Consider the following 13,652-nt stretch of genomic DNA (forward strand, 5'->3'; position numbering starts at 1 on the left):
CAAATGAGCTGTTAAAATAAAAAAGACGACATGTGTCCTTAGGCCAACGAAATTATAACGGCATTGTTGTGTGCCCCAAAAGAATTTCAGTTGTCCCCCACTCTGCCACCCAGAGTCGCCCAACGAGTTGGCAACTTGCTCCCGCTGTGATAACTGCGATGCGCCATCAACTGCAGGACATAATATCTAAAGTTGATATCTATAAGCAAAGCATCAAATTTGGTGAAGCTTATGCTTATTAAAAATCTTTTGAAGAATATTTAAGAAAGAAGAAAACTTTTTTGTTTTATATTATTATAAATAATTTAAAAAATTCTATTGAAATATGTGTTTCTTTTTAATTTAACCACTATTTTTGTCCACTGCTAACATCTACAGTAGAGATCTGTAAGCGGGACTCATCAAATTTGGTGGAGCTTATTCTTATATAGAAATTATTGAAGAATATTTAAGAAAGAAGCAATCTTTTTTGTTTTATATTGTTATAAGTAATTTAAAATATTCTATTCTATGAGTTCTTAATCTATTGAATTCCATTTATGTATATGTGTTTCTTTTTAATTTAACCACTATTTTGATCCACTGCTAGAATGTTAAAAGAAATCATTATATAGAATCAACAAAATTATATTTATTAGAATTTTTTAGATCATTTTATTAAAACCTAATGTAAGTTCTTAATCTATAAACTTTAATTTGTATGTGCTACAATTTTATTTAAAAGAACATATATTTTATCTCTGCTATGTATATAAATTAATGAATTTTTTTTAAGATCGAAAAAATCTTAACGTATCAAAAGTAATCATCAATATGTTTGCATATTCAATGAATATTATTCATGCATCATTGAACTTCCCTCTAGAATAAAAAGAAATCGTTTGTGTTTTTTTTCCTTTGAGCTGATTCAAATTTATCATCTATTCGGTATAATTTTTGAGTGTTTCTTTTTGATTTAAAAACTCACTATATACTTCAACACTTCACTATATACTTCAATTTCTGTTCATGTACTATAGAACTTAATTCTAGAATGAATGATTACTTATTTTTGTATTAACATAATGAATTCGATTTAAGCTTAATCTACTTTGTTGTTGCATTTTCATTTCAAAATTCATTATTTTCTTCTTCTGTTAGTGTGTCAAGTGTTATGAATTTTGAATCAATAACTTAAGAAAATAAATAAATTTAATGAATTCCATTTAAGCTTATTTTAATATCTTAATAATATTGAATTCCATTTAAGCTTAATCTAATATCTCAATCAATCGAGTTTAACTTTGTTGTTGCATTTTCATTTAAAAATTACACATTTTCTTCCTCCTCTTCTAGAGTGTCAAATGTTGTCATTATATTCATTAGCATTTATGGGCGTCGAAATCTTTATGAATTTAGTGCCCCGTCAAAAAAGTGTCTTCAATTCAATTCGAATAGCGGAATTTCTATCGACTGTCGAAGCTGCCGACACCAAAGGCAGCTCCTACTCCTCACCAACTCCAATTCCAACTTCAACGTCATGTCGCAGCCTATCCAATTAGCTGGGGAGCAGCATATGCGTCATGTACTCCACAATTCACGCTAATTGCAAACACACAGAGAAAGAGAGAGACAGAGAGAGAGAGAGAGAGCGCTTGAGGTGAGTTTTCGGGTGCTATGAGCGATGGCTGTGCTACGTGCTGTGGCACGTTGGCTGCCTCCTGATCAATATGAGAACGTGTAATCGCGGTAATCAGCCAAACCCTGATTAAATGGCAGCCTGACGCGTGTGTTCCACAAATGAGTAGCGAGTACGCACAGGTAGCACTTGGATGGCTCCCTGTTTATAACGGTGTTATGTCGTTAATGTGCAATTGGCATGTTGGCAACATGATTCGACACTTACACACACACACTTACACACATCCAGCAGCCGTTAGCTCAAATTGATGCTGTTAAATTGTTAATGAGACAATTTCTTAAGGCAAGCCTCACTCAATATTTCTAAGTAGCATAAGAAGCAACTGGCTTATCTTCTGTGCTAATCATCAATACTTACAAACTTTATTATACTATAATGAAAATGATCATTTATTACCTCTAAATTATAAGCTGATCGTAACCTAATAAAGATGACCATTGTTTTAATCAATGGAATTAACTGTTGTTATATTTGTTCAAAATAAATGAGAATTTCTTACAATGAAAATGATATAAACCATTTTAATTGATTCCTTACTTCAAAGAAAGAAATTCTTATTTATTTTGAGTAAATATTACCACAGTTAATTCCATTGATCAAGATTAACATATAAAACTTAATACATTTAAAAATTTGTAATTTCTTTTATGAAAATAACGAAAATATTCTCAAAGAATATTTCATTATTTGTAAGTATCTACATATAACAATAAAAATTAAACTGATTTTAGAATAGGATTCAAGACTCCCTTTATTATTATATTTAACAAAAAATCATCTACGCCTATCTCAAAATTATGTCAATGCTAAACTAATACAAATTTTCACTATTAACATGATAATACCTAACTTGTTTCTCAAATAACTTGCAGTATTTGTAATCATATATTTTTAATTTTTATCAATTTTGCTATAATTGTTTTTCTTGCAGCTCGTGTTCAATTGAATTTTCCTGCTCCTTTTTTCCACCTTCACGCTACACTTACATGCATCGCAGCACTTCCAAATATTTTGGACATTATTGCCACAAATTGAGGCAGCAACACCTTATTAAATGTTTTTCCCCCGCTCCCAACAAAACATTCCATGCCATGGCATCCTTTCGGAAACCGCATGCATGCAATATTTAACCTAAATGATTATGAGAATATCGTGTAAAAAATTTAATTGCAGCCTACACAAAAAATGTAATATCCAAATTGAACATTTGGTTACAATTAAGGAACTCAAATGTGTTCCGGTATTTGGTTGAAAGGCGAGAAAAGTATTAACAAAAGAAATTGAAGGTGGTGTGAAATATGAAAAAAGAAAAACCGCAAATTACATGCATATGTTAACCGAATGGTAGATACCCTGCAGCAATTCGTTTTTTCTCCACCGTTTTTTTTTTTTTATTGAAACGAACTGACTGGAAGCTGCTGCATTCATTGGCTTGGATCCCAGGTGAGTCGTTTAGAAAGCAAAGTGGACGCGGATGTGTCGAGCTGTCACTCTCAAACTTTAACAGGTGTGCGCTGAGGGAGGCGCGAAAAAGCGAAATGTAAATAACACAAAATGCGGATAACAAACTGTCAAAGTTTTGCGCTTATTATCAAAAGCGAAACAAATGGAAAAACGGTTGAGAGAAATGCAACAACACCAGCAAACAATTTTTTTTTACGATTATTTTTGCATGACATTTCTGGTCTCCCCTTGCCACCCAGATTTGGACAGTTGTCGTTGTCGTTGTCGTCTGAGCTGAGACCTGAGGGACGAAAGCATTTGTTTTTTATTGTTCCTCTATATTCTCTCTTCCGATTTTTACTCGGTATTTTTTCCAAATACGTTGCAAACTTCAAAGATTTCTCAAAAGGTTAGTTGTCATCTTTTATATCCTGTAGATGTCCACAATTTTGGGTTTCTTCAGTTTTCAACTTGTATATTATTTAAATTTTCGTAATATACATTACAATATGCTAAAAATAATAATTGCATACAATATAATAGTTAACTTTATTAATAAAGCAGCCATTCTCCTGCAGCACAATGATATTTTTAGAGAAACGCATTTCTTCAATATAAAGTTAAATTTTTACAATGCAAGTAGGAAATTTTACTACCTAAATTAAATAAATAATTTTCTAAAAACTACTTAGAAATTCATTATTGAAATGGTTTTAAAATAGGTCTGTGAAAACTTAAAAGCATTTTAAATTATAACTTTCATAATTAAACGCATTACAATTTTGACATCAAGTGAATAAATTAAAATTTATAAGGAAGAAAGATAAAGCTAGTCGAAAGGTGATTAGTAGAAATATCTTTTGCTTGGCATCCACAGAACTTGGCATAAACCCAATATGCTAACATTATAATTATAATGCTTTCAATAGAAGAAAGGAAACGTTTGCATGGACATTATAATAAACTTTCAACAGATATGGTGTGAATACAGTTGCCAGCGGCAACTCAAGCAATTGGCATTTATGAAATGAAATATGAAAATTATATAAAAGCAACCCTCCACACAAACACATTCACTCACCCGCACACACACACATACACAAGAAGAGAAGGCAATAACTTTTTTCGAGCTCATCAAAAATGACTTCAACACGAGCACAAAGCAGAGACACAAAATGGCGACAAAAGCTAACACACATATACAGCAATGGAGATAAAAAGAGATAGATGGAGAGAGAGAGAAAGATGGAAGCTGCACACACACACACACACACACACAGATACACACTTATATAGTGGAGACAGTACGAGAAATGAGTCCCATGTCTTTCATTAAAACTTTCGGCAAATTATCGGGTAACATATGCTTGAGGCCTGATTGTCAAATATAGTGCACACTGAGCACTACATACATACGTACATAGAAATGTGTGTACTCTCCACCCTCACCCACTTAAATCCAATCCAAGGCTACCCCATTCATTTGGTATGTGTGCGAGTGTATAACACTTTAGCGCTTGAGTATTGCAAGGGGAATATTTTCATACATGCAAGTACATAGAATATTATCTAAAGGAAGCTCAGACATGAACTTTATATAAATATTAAAGCGCAGCATCAACTAACGGCTAACAATGAACGATGATGTCCAAAATTTATTTCCCCGTTTTTATTTCCAGCATCCAGCTAACATCGGCTAAAATATTGCAAAAAATCAAATAAATTCGCGCAGGCGTTGTAATTTTAGAAAAAAACAAAAAAAAAACGAAAGGAATTCTGAGCTACTCTAGAAACCCGATGCTGGGGGTTGGAAAGTCGTCATTAGTAGTGCTATGTTAATTTGGTGCGCCTAATAAACTGCTACTGAACTGCTGCTACACACCTGTGCCTCCCCCCTCGAAGCTCACTCTCTGCCTGACTGGCTCTCTCGCCTTCTCTCTCTCTCTCCCCTTGTGCACACCCTTGTGCAAATTTGCCACTTCAACAGCTCCTTTGCGGCAAGCGAGTCACGTGCGCGTAGCGAGTGAAAGCTGAAATTTTTGTTGAAAAAGGATATATGGGCCCACTGCTGGCGTTGTACTGACATCGTGCTCTGCATTTCAAATGGCTGCTGTTTGTCTGTGTGTGTGTGTAGGTGTGTGTGCTCGCCATCTTGTCTGTGCCCTCCCTCACCTCTTCTTCTTCTCCTTTTTTTTTTGGCATTTTTAAATGGCGTGGCAAGAGCGCCACAGATAAAAACTCGTGCGGAAAGCAATTGTAAAGCGAAAGAGACGTAACAACAAAAATCCCAGAGCAATGTATTGATTTTCTGTGTGTATTTCTAAAGCGTGAATGGGGAGTGAAGAGTGAGAAATGGAGAGCGGAGAGTGGCGAGTGGGGAGTGTGATACAGCATTGAATCAATCAAACGAATTTTTATGCACACTCGCGCTCCCCGTCCTTGTCTAACTGTCAAAGTGGCTCACACAAAAATGTTGTAACTGTCAAACTGCGGTTTCATTTATTTATTCATCATATTTCTTAACTGCTTTTTCTTAGTTTTGACACGGACATGTCCATCATTGTACCATAAAAGTCAGAAAGGGAACCTCACATATCACAAAACACCGAAATGTTCCATCAACTGTGGCAAAACTGTGACAAGTCACGCGGGTGACAATTCGAGGCACCTGTAAAAGAAATCACTAAAATAAACATACAATAAACACAAAAGAATCAAACTTGACAATTGAATGACAAATTCATAATCCTTCAAGAAAAGAATATAAACGTAAATGACAATTTATTTCAAAGAAACTAATTTCAAACTCATGCCATCGCTTAATGAATCCATAAGCAATAACATCAAACTTAGAGACAGACATTTATATACAATGAATAAAAAATACATTTTAATGACAAAAATAAAGGAAAATTCTTTCCTAAAAGTTACTCATTAAAATAAAAATATAGTACAATTAAGACAATTATGAAATACCTTTTTTATTCATAGGGAACCCAATTTTAAAACTTAAGCGGTTGTATACAGAAATTTTTCATTACAAAACGATCAGTAATTAAAAATGAATTCTTAAGAGAAATCACAAAAATGAATAATAAACTCAATTAAAAAACAAAATCCTAAAAAAATAATATGCAACTTCAAGTAGCTCATAGTCAACATCAAATTCAAAACTTAATAAATGAATTAATCATTTAATGAACTACTTCATTATAACTAACTGATCGTTAGCAAACCAATTACAGTGAGCAGAGAGAAAGAATTGCGCTGAAATCAATCGCAGCTGCGAAAAAAGAAGCGTACTCAATGCATCCGCCTTAATAAGAATCGATCGCTTTATTAGCAACTGCCCAACGCATTTCTGTTCCAATTGATCCTCCGCAGTCAATGCAACATCCGTTGCGTTCCGTTTCACAATACGAGCATAAACATAAGCCGATACAGGAAAAGTATTGATTGCACATAATTATAGGATATCGATATATGAGAGACGCAGCAGCCCACAACGTAAAGTGAAAAGTGAGCTTGCAAAATCGCAACAAAAATTTTGCGCTTAATTAAGAGCAAGCAACTGGTTTTTTTCACCATACATTTTTGGGGGGTTTTCGCACACCGCTTTAATGTGCAACGCATAAAAATCGGAAGTTGGAGCTTTAAATTTAATGCGCTTACCGTTTAAAAAGAGAGTGTTGAAAGCAAAGCACCGAAAATCACGCTTAAATTGCCAACAGCGAAGTGATAGGCGCACAATTTAACGTCAACAATTTATGAGCATATAATTTTTTTTATTTTTTTCTCGTATGTACTATTAAAGCGTTTAAACTCGCAAAGTGTTTGAATTTAACGACATTTAATTACTATTGCTTAACGAAAATTGCTGCGCACTTAACGAATAACAAAAATTTAGCTGCGCAAAAGCTGGTTGCTACAACCAACAGATGGCGCCAGCTACCTACTATCGTTGCCCGGCAACCATTTGAATTAATCAAAGCATAAACACAGTGACAGGTGAAAACCTTTTTGCACTGACAGCGAAAAATTGTGGAAAATAAATATATATTATGAAATTTATACCGCTACATACGACAAATACAGCTATAGTGTACAAGAATTCGCTATGCTCGCTGGCATCGCTGTTGGTTGTCGTCTTCATCGCCTTGTCGGTCATGCTGCCGGTTCTATTGGTCTCCCTGCTCAGCCCCTACTCGGGCATCTCGGAGTCACGTGTGCTCTACGAACAGCCCAACGTGCAGTTTAAATATCAATACGTCTTTGTGGCCAGCCTGGCCACAAATGAGGCATCTTCCTCGCCTGGCTTTGTGGCCTGCAGCAGCTTTGGCAACTTTAATGCGCGCACACAAAACTATTCGGGCAACTGTGAGGCGAGTAAGTATTGGACACAAGATCTGGATCGTGATACGGTCACAGATCGTCTACACTTTCGCCTGGAACTGAGTGAGCTGCCCGCCGACCTGACTAAGTTTGATCTGCTGCTCTTCTTCGAGGCTCAACTGCGACACAAGTGTGTCTTAACTCCGCCAGCTGTGCTTGCCCATCAACTGCAATTGCCACAATCAGCACGGATGCAAAACGGACACATCCTGCTCAAGGGTGAGTTGAAACTGAAGCAGTACGTGGAGTTCACCTGTCCCTTTCCGGGCCGCAACATTCAGACGCACTTTCGCCAGGTGCAGCTGGACAGCAATTCAAGTCATGCGAACATTGCGCAATACAAAATGGAATCGTTGCTCGGCCAGGTCAAGGCCAATCCTGCCTACTTTCAGCTGGTGGTGCAAGAGACGTACTTTAAGCCAACGGCGCCACGTCTTGAGCCCGGTTTAATCATCGAACTGGAGGTGGATGTGCTGCAAGTGCCTGCCCGTTATCACTTGAGCATTTGGGAGCGTTTGGGACAATTCTGGTTGTATTTCGCCTCCTTTTTCGGCATCTCCTTCTACATTATGAACAAGCTGAAGGATTTTCTATTCGGTCGTCATATCATACGCTCCTGGGAGATTATACCCTGGAAGAAACTCTACTGACATCAGTCGGGCGCCATACTGGAGATGGACAACTTCTCCATTGGCGAATGAAGGAATGGAGAAGACGCTTGTCATTATTTCAGTCAATGTTTAAATTAAATAACAATTATACAATGAATTTAAAAACTTGTAAGCCAGGTTCAGTGTGGGGAGTAGAAAGCGGAAGACTTCTTCTTTCTCTACTTGTCGCGACTATTCGACATGAGGGCTAAATTGCCGAAGGCTGACGCAGTTGAAGGCTCTGGTGTGGGATCGTAGGCTCGGTTATCTTCCAGCACAATGGTGGTGCGTGGGTAATGATCCAATTGCACAAACAAATAGCGAAACTCCTGTTTGCCCGTCGAATTCTACAAGAACAAGAAAACAAAAGATTAATATAGAATATGCAGAAGTTAGCAATAGATACTGGCCAAACTAAGAGAGATTCTAAAAGATGCTTTAGCTTATTGAAATCAATGAAGTACATATATTCAAATGGTCGCTATTAATTACAGCATTACTTTAGTATCTCTCCAAGCTTGATCGCAATTTAAAACACTGTCTGAAAACTGGGATTCTTAAAACGCACCCGTCGCGACTCCAGCTGCACGGTGGCCTTATTGCGTAGTCCCTGGACATAGAATTGCATGCGCATGTGTGGTACACCGTTACGATCGAAGCTGTTGTGTGCCACATGCTGACGACGTCCACGGCGCGATGTCTCTCCGAATCCTTTGATGGGAGCACCCAGTGAATCCTGCACACGCGGATCGTCGACGACACGTTTCAGCGCAGTGGCATAAATGTTGCAGGAGCTTTCTTTGGAGAAGAGCTCACGGAAAATGGCATAAAACATAATGCCTGTAACGCCTAGACCGGCTAAAATTATAGCCGTATAACTGGCTGTCTTTGTGTTCTCTTTGATCTTCTCGCCAATGGGACGCACATCTGTGGACACATTGCTGTTACCGCGTGACTCTTGCAGAGCTCTGCCGCCACCCGAAGCGCCTAGAAAAGAACATAATAACATTTAACAAAAAAAAAAAACAAAAAACATTTTGTGTTACGCACCGCTGGAAGAAGCTTGTTGTGTTAAATGGGCACTGGAATGCAACGCTGCCAGGCATTTCAGACGTGCCACTGTTGGCTGCAACACCGTTCGCCTGTGCAGCAGAAAACTGCGCAGTAATATTGATTGGGACATGTCTTAAAATCAATCAAAAAATTGATAAATTAACTGCACGTAAGCGACAAACAAATAAAATAGAAACGTAAACAGCTGATTTGATGACACTGGCGATGGCACAGCAACACGATATTTTACATAAGCGAACTATCGCTCAGCGTGTACAAGCAGTGTGACCCCCAGGGGGTAACTATTTTAAAATTTAATTTTTATTCTGGTATATCTAGTACTTTTTTGGTCACACTTTGACACAGGGTGTCAACGTAGTCGGCAAGTTTTGTGTCACAACAACACAACAAATTTTAGTCAAGCATACTATATAAAGAGAATCGAGTGCGTAATCTTTACGCCAGTTACTAAAAAGTGCGCAATCACGTCACTACTAACGCTAATTAATCAAGTCGCCAAGCGAACGTTCGCCGGCGGTGTCAACAAGTTAAAAGAATCCAAAATCATGGTAGTCACACACAATGTTAAGGGCTGGGATGAATTCGCCAAGAAAATGGAGGAATTGGAGACCACAGATGGCAAGAATCCGGTGCATGTCTTGTTCAGCGGTGGCAAGGATGAAGCTGGCGTAAGCTGGTGCCCCTACTGTGTCAAGGGTAAATAGAAGTGTATTATCAACCGCAAAAAGCATTCAATTACCATTTGCTATAAACCGCAAATCGGTTTTTTTTAATGTTTGTTTCGCAGCTGAGCCCGTGATACACGATGCCCTGAAAAAGGCTGCGGAGAATTCTCACTTTGTGCATGTCGATGTTGGAGAGCGCGCTTAGTAAGTATTGTGATGAAATATATATTTGTGAGTCTGTATGTGTGCACTTCAACAACGCCCAGAACATTCATGATAAAACGTTAGCAAAGCCGATAGCTGATCGTTTTCATGGCTGTACCCGCCACCCGCAACGAAAAAGGGCATTATCACTTAGTGATAATCAAAAATTTAATATTTACCAGAAGTGATATATGCTATTATCTTTAAAGAAGAGATGTTTCTAATCATTATTGATAAAAAGTTGTACAGGTCATTGGTTGACCATGTTTATCACCTTCACCCAATGTCATTTCCTCAAGTAGTAAGCGAGGTACAGGTGAATTTAACTGGCTGCTAACTAGGCCAATTCCTATAAAACCAAAATGTCATTTATCAACATCAAATTTATTCGTCCCCTAACAACATCAGGATATCAGATACTATTAGAGCTAGTGTTGACAATATTGCTAAAGATCAGAAGTTTATATATCGGTCACAATTATTTCCCTTTCGAAACCCCAATAAAAAAGCTGTTAACAGACTTTTTAAAATGATAGCGTTCCAGTTGGTAGCTTACTTTAATAAGCTTATTTTTAATGTCATTTCTAATTTGGTTTATTAACAACCTCACGATTATGTTATATATATTTTTTTGAACTATATTTTAACAGGTATTTAACAGTCGAGCACTCTTGACTATAGAATTTACTCGTTTATTATGTCGTTTATCTGCCCCCACTACTTTTAAAAATGTGATGTGATAATGCTGATTAAATATTTTTATGTACTTTTAGCTGGAAAGACTTGAATTGCCCATTCCGCAAGGATGTTAACACCCACTTGGTGTTCTTGCCAACGTTGCTGCGCTGGAAGCAGCCACAACGTCTCGATGGCGAACGCTGCTCCAACAAGGATCTGGTCGAAATGTTGTTCGAGGATGAGGATTAAGAACAAAGTTACTTATAGTCAGATTAAAAGAGTAATTTCAGTTTATGTGTAAACGTTTCTGCAATTCACTTTTACAAATATTTTATTTCGGAATGCACAGTAAAAACAACTTTTGAATGACGCCTTAATAGTTACTCTTGTACTTTTTAATTTCGACCATAACCACATGGATATTCGTCAACTGTGCTCGCGCATTAGGCGTTAGCAACTTGTGGAAACGATGATAATATTGCACCAAACTGGCCAACGCCAATTGCAACAGCTGCGAACCCGTCAACAGCGATGGAAAGGATAAGAGCACTTCACGATTAAGCTCCTCCAACGATTTCTTCCAATTCGCCGAGAAGCTGGCCACCAGCCCAAGACTGCGACGCTCCTGTTTACGCAACTCCTCCGGTTGATCCTTCTCAAAATACTGTTCACATTCCTTGACAAACTGTATGATGCCACCAAAGTGTGGAGCGAGTATCTCCTCGACATATTCGGCGCTGCGTGCGTTCAACTGCTCACGGAAAGCCTCGGCCTCTTTGGAGTTGTCACGCGTATGCTCCATGAGCACGCCCAGCACGAGATCATAGTTATTAATGAGATAGATGAGCTGATCTTTGCGTGTCGCAAATATGGCTGCCATACGCAGTATAAAGCACTCCACTTCGTTTTGTAGCTCCAGTAGCAGCCGGCTGACAAGCTCGTTGGGAAAGTGCTCTGAGATGCCCACAATGGCAGCGCTAAACTCGGCATAACGACGTGTTATCTAAGAGGGTGTAAGGGTTTAATATATTATAAATTAATGGGGTAGATCAATGCATACATAATGCGGACCCATTTCCTTGTTGAACTTGGTGGGATCGCAGTCGTGTATGCTTTGTATATTAAGACGAAAGACGTGCTCCAAACGTGGCCAAATAACCGCTTGCAAAGAGTCCCAATATCTGATAAAGTTGATAATGTTATAGCTGCAACAAATAACTATCTTAAAGCGTAACTTACTTATCCAATGCGGGCACACAACGCTTGTGGCACATGAGCTGATAGCGAAAGATCAAATGGATGCACAGAAACATGGCTATGGTATCGTAACAATCGTGAATGGAAGTCTCCAGATTTTTCTGTAAAATACAAAGAACAATTAGCTTTTATATATAAAACTAAGATTAGCTTATAGAGATGCACTTACAATCATCAGAGTCAATGTTTTGCCCATGATTTGATTGAACAAATCCTGTGCTTGGGTGCTGCGCACCATAAAGAATTCGGTGACAAAGAGATACTCTCGACAAGCGTTGTCCACAAGCGCATATTGCTCCGACCGAAATAGGGCCTCAACTGTATACTGCAAAAGTAGGATTAATGAATGGACAGCTAGAAAAGGGAACTCCAAAGCTTACGCGATTCTTGAGCTGCGCATGGGGCACTATTATGGGCGCCTCCAGCTGCTGGTTGAGAATATCACCACGTTTGCCAATGGTAAAGATAGTGCTCTTGTGCTTGAGACTTGTCGTCTTGGCAAACAGACCTTTCGAGGCATTGTCCTCGATGCCCATCAAATCATCCTTGGTGCAAGATTCTTCAAACTTGAGACTAGTCAGGCGTGTTGAGTAGCTCTATAAATAAAGGGAATTAATGGTATAAACTGTAAATAACTATGTTTTGCTCACCTTAAAATAACTGTAGTAGATCTTGCCCATTGTATCGATGTATTCGCTGCAGATTTCCTGAGCAACATGCCGCTCATTGGACAGTATGAATTCGAAAAAGAACTTGTGCTTTAACATGGCATTCTGTGGTATCTGATAGTTTGTCATTGGCTTGCGAAACTTGTAGATCTGTTCCAAGAGGTAGCTGCGTATCTTGGACATGGCTTTCAAACGCAATTTATGCAGCACATCGCTGACGTCATTAGTTGATTTGGACTCCTTAAAGCTGAGCTCCTTTACCAGCGACAGCTTGTGATTTAGCACATTCAGTTGAGTGCTAAATTCACGCTCTGTTACCGCTGTATCCATAATGATGTTGATCATCTCCTCAGAGACAGCCATGTCCTCAATGAATTGCGAGAGTTGTGCTTTAACGGACTGTCGATTCGTCAATTGCAATGACATGGACACCGATTTGCGTTGCAGTTGTGTTATCTCAGTGCTAATGTTGTTGAGCACACTCTGAAAACTCATTAACATGTTCTCCATCCGCTCCAAGACATCATCGCAGTCATTGATCTGATTGTGTAGATTGGCAATGTTCTGGGACTCGGCTATGTAATCTTCAATAGACTTGTTCTCCACATCCTTGAACTCTTTTTCGATTTGACGCGAGTATTGGCGCAGATCTGTGGTATTTTTCAGAATCTCACGGACTTCGTCATTGTCCAACGACGCTTCTTTTAGAGCGTCCATTGCTGACCAATGTTTTTTTGGGTGCAGCTTTTTTCACTGCTGCTGCTTGACACGACTTCTATGCTTTTCCGGCACTTTAAATGACTGACGTCATTAAAACACTGTTGGCCTAATATTATTGACAGCTGTCTGGCTATTTTGTGTGTCCCAGCAAAATATTAATTTTTTTGTAAATAAAAATATATTTGCCAAGACCGCAAACAGCTGTTGGAACTTTTCAGTA

The 13,652-nt window shown here is 38.2% G+C and overlaps 4 protein-coding genes across 4 annotated transcripts; 2 read left to right on the forward strand and 2 right to left on the reverse strand.

The window, feature by feature from the left end:
• Positions 1-7,056: 7,056 nt before the first annotated feature.
• Positions 7,057-8,169, forward strand: LOC117565632 (uncharacterized). Its single transcript, XM_034244842.2, has one exon. The coding sequence runs from the start codon at positions 7,186-7,188 to the stop codon at positions 8,164-8,166; it is 981 nt and encodes a 326-aa protein (XP_034100733.1). The 5' UTR covers positions 7,057-7,185; the 3' UTR covers positions 8,167-8,169.
• A 65-nt stretch (positions 8,170-8,234) lies between these two features.
• On the reverse strand, positions 8,235-9,453 carry LOC117565634 (mitochondrial import inner membrane translocase subunit Tim21). The gene is made up of 3 exons (XM_034244844.2): positions 9,217-9,453; positions 8,735-9,153; positions 8,235-8,513 (listed from the first exon to the last, which is right to left on the reverse strand). Exons 1-3 carry the CDS (start codon positions 9,347-9,349, stop codon positions 8,346-8,348), a joined length of 720 nt encoding a protein of 239 aa, XP_034100735.1. The 5' UTR covers positions 9,350-9,453; the 3' UTR covers positions 8,235-8,345.
• Positions 9,454-9,593: 140 nt separating this feature from the next.
• LOC117565636 (thioredoxin domain-containing protein 17) lies at positions 9,594-11,164 on the forward strand. The gene is made up of 3 exons (XM_034244845.2): positions 9,594-9,936; positions 10,028-10,109; positions 10,883-11,164. The coding sequence occupies exons 1-3, from the start codon at positions 9,786-9,788 to the stop codon at positions 11,034-11,036; spliced, it is 387 nt and encodes a 128-aa protein (XP_034100736.1). The 5' UTR covers positions 9,594-9,785; the 3' UTR covers positions 11,037-11,164.
• Positions 11,161-13,650, reverse strand: LOC117565629 (vacuolar protein sorting-associated protein 52 homolog). Its single transcript, XM_034244839.2, has 6 exons — positions 12,695-13,650; positions 12,425-12,640; positions 12,214-12,369; positions 12,027-12,145; positions 11,848-11,968; positions 11,161-11,790 (listed from the first exon to the last, which is right to left on the reverse strand). Exons 1-6 carry the CDS (start codon positions 13,427-13,429, stop codon positions 11,161-11,163), a joined length of 1,977 nt encoding a protein of 658 aa, XP_034100730.1. The 5' UTR covers positions 13,430-13,650.
• Positions 13,651-13,652: the final 2 nt, after the last annotated feature.

Source organism: Drosophila albomicans, chromosome 2L (genome assembly GCF_009650485.2).
Source record: "Drosophila albomicans strain 15112-1751.03 chromosome 2L, ASM965048v2, whole genome shotgun sequence".
Classification (NCBI taxonomy): Eukaryota; Metazoa; Arthropoda; class Insecta; order Diptera; family Drosophilidae; genus Drosophila; species Drosophila albomicans.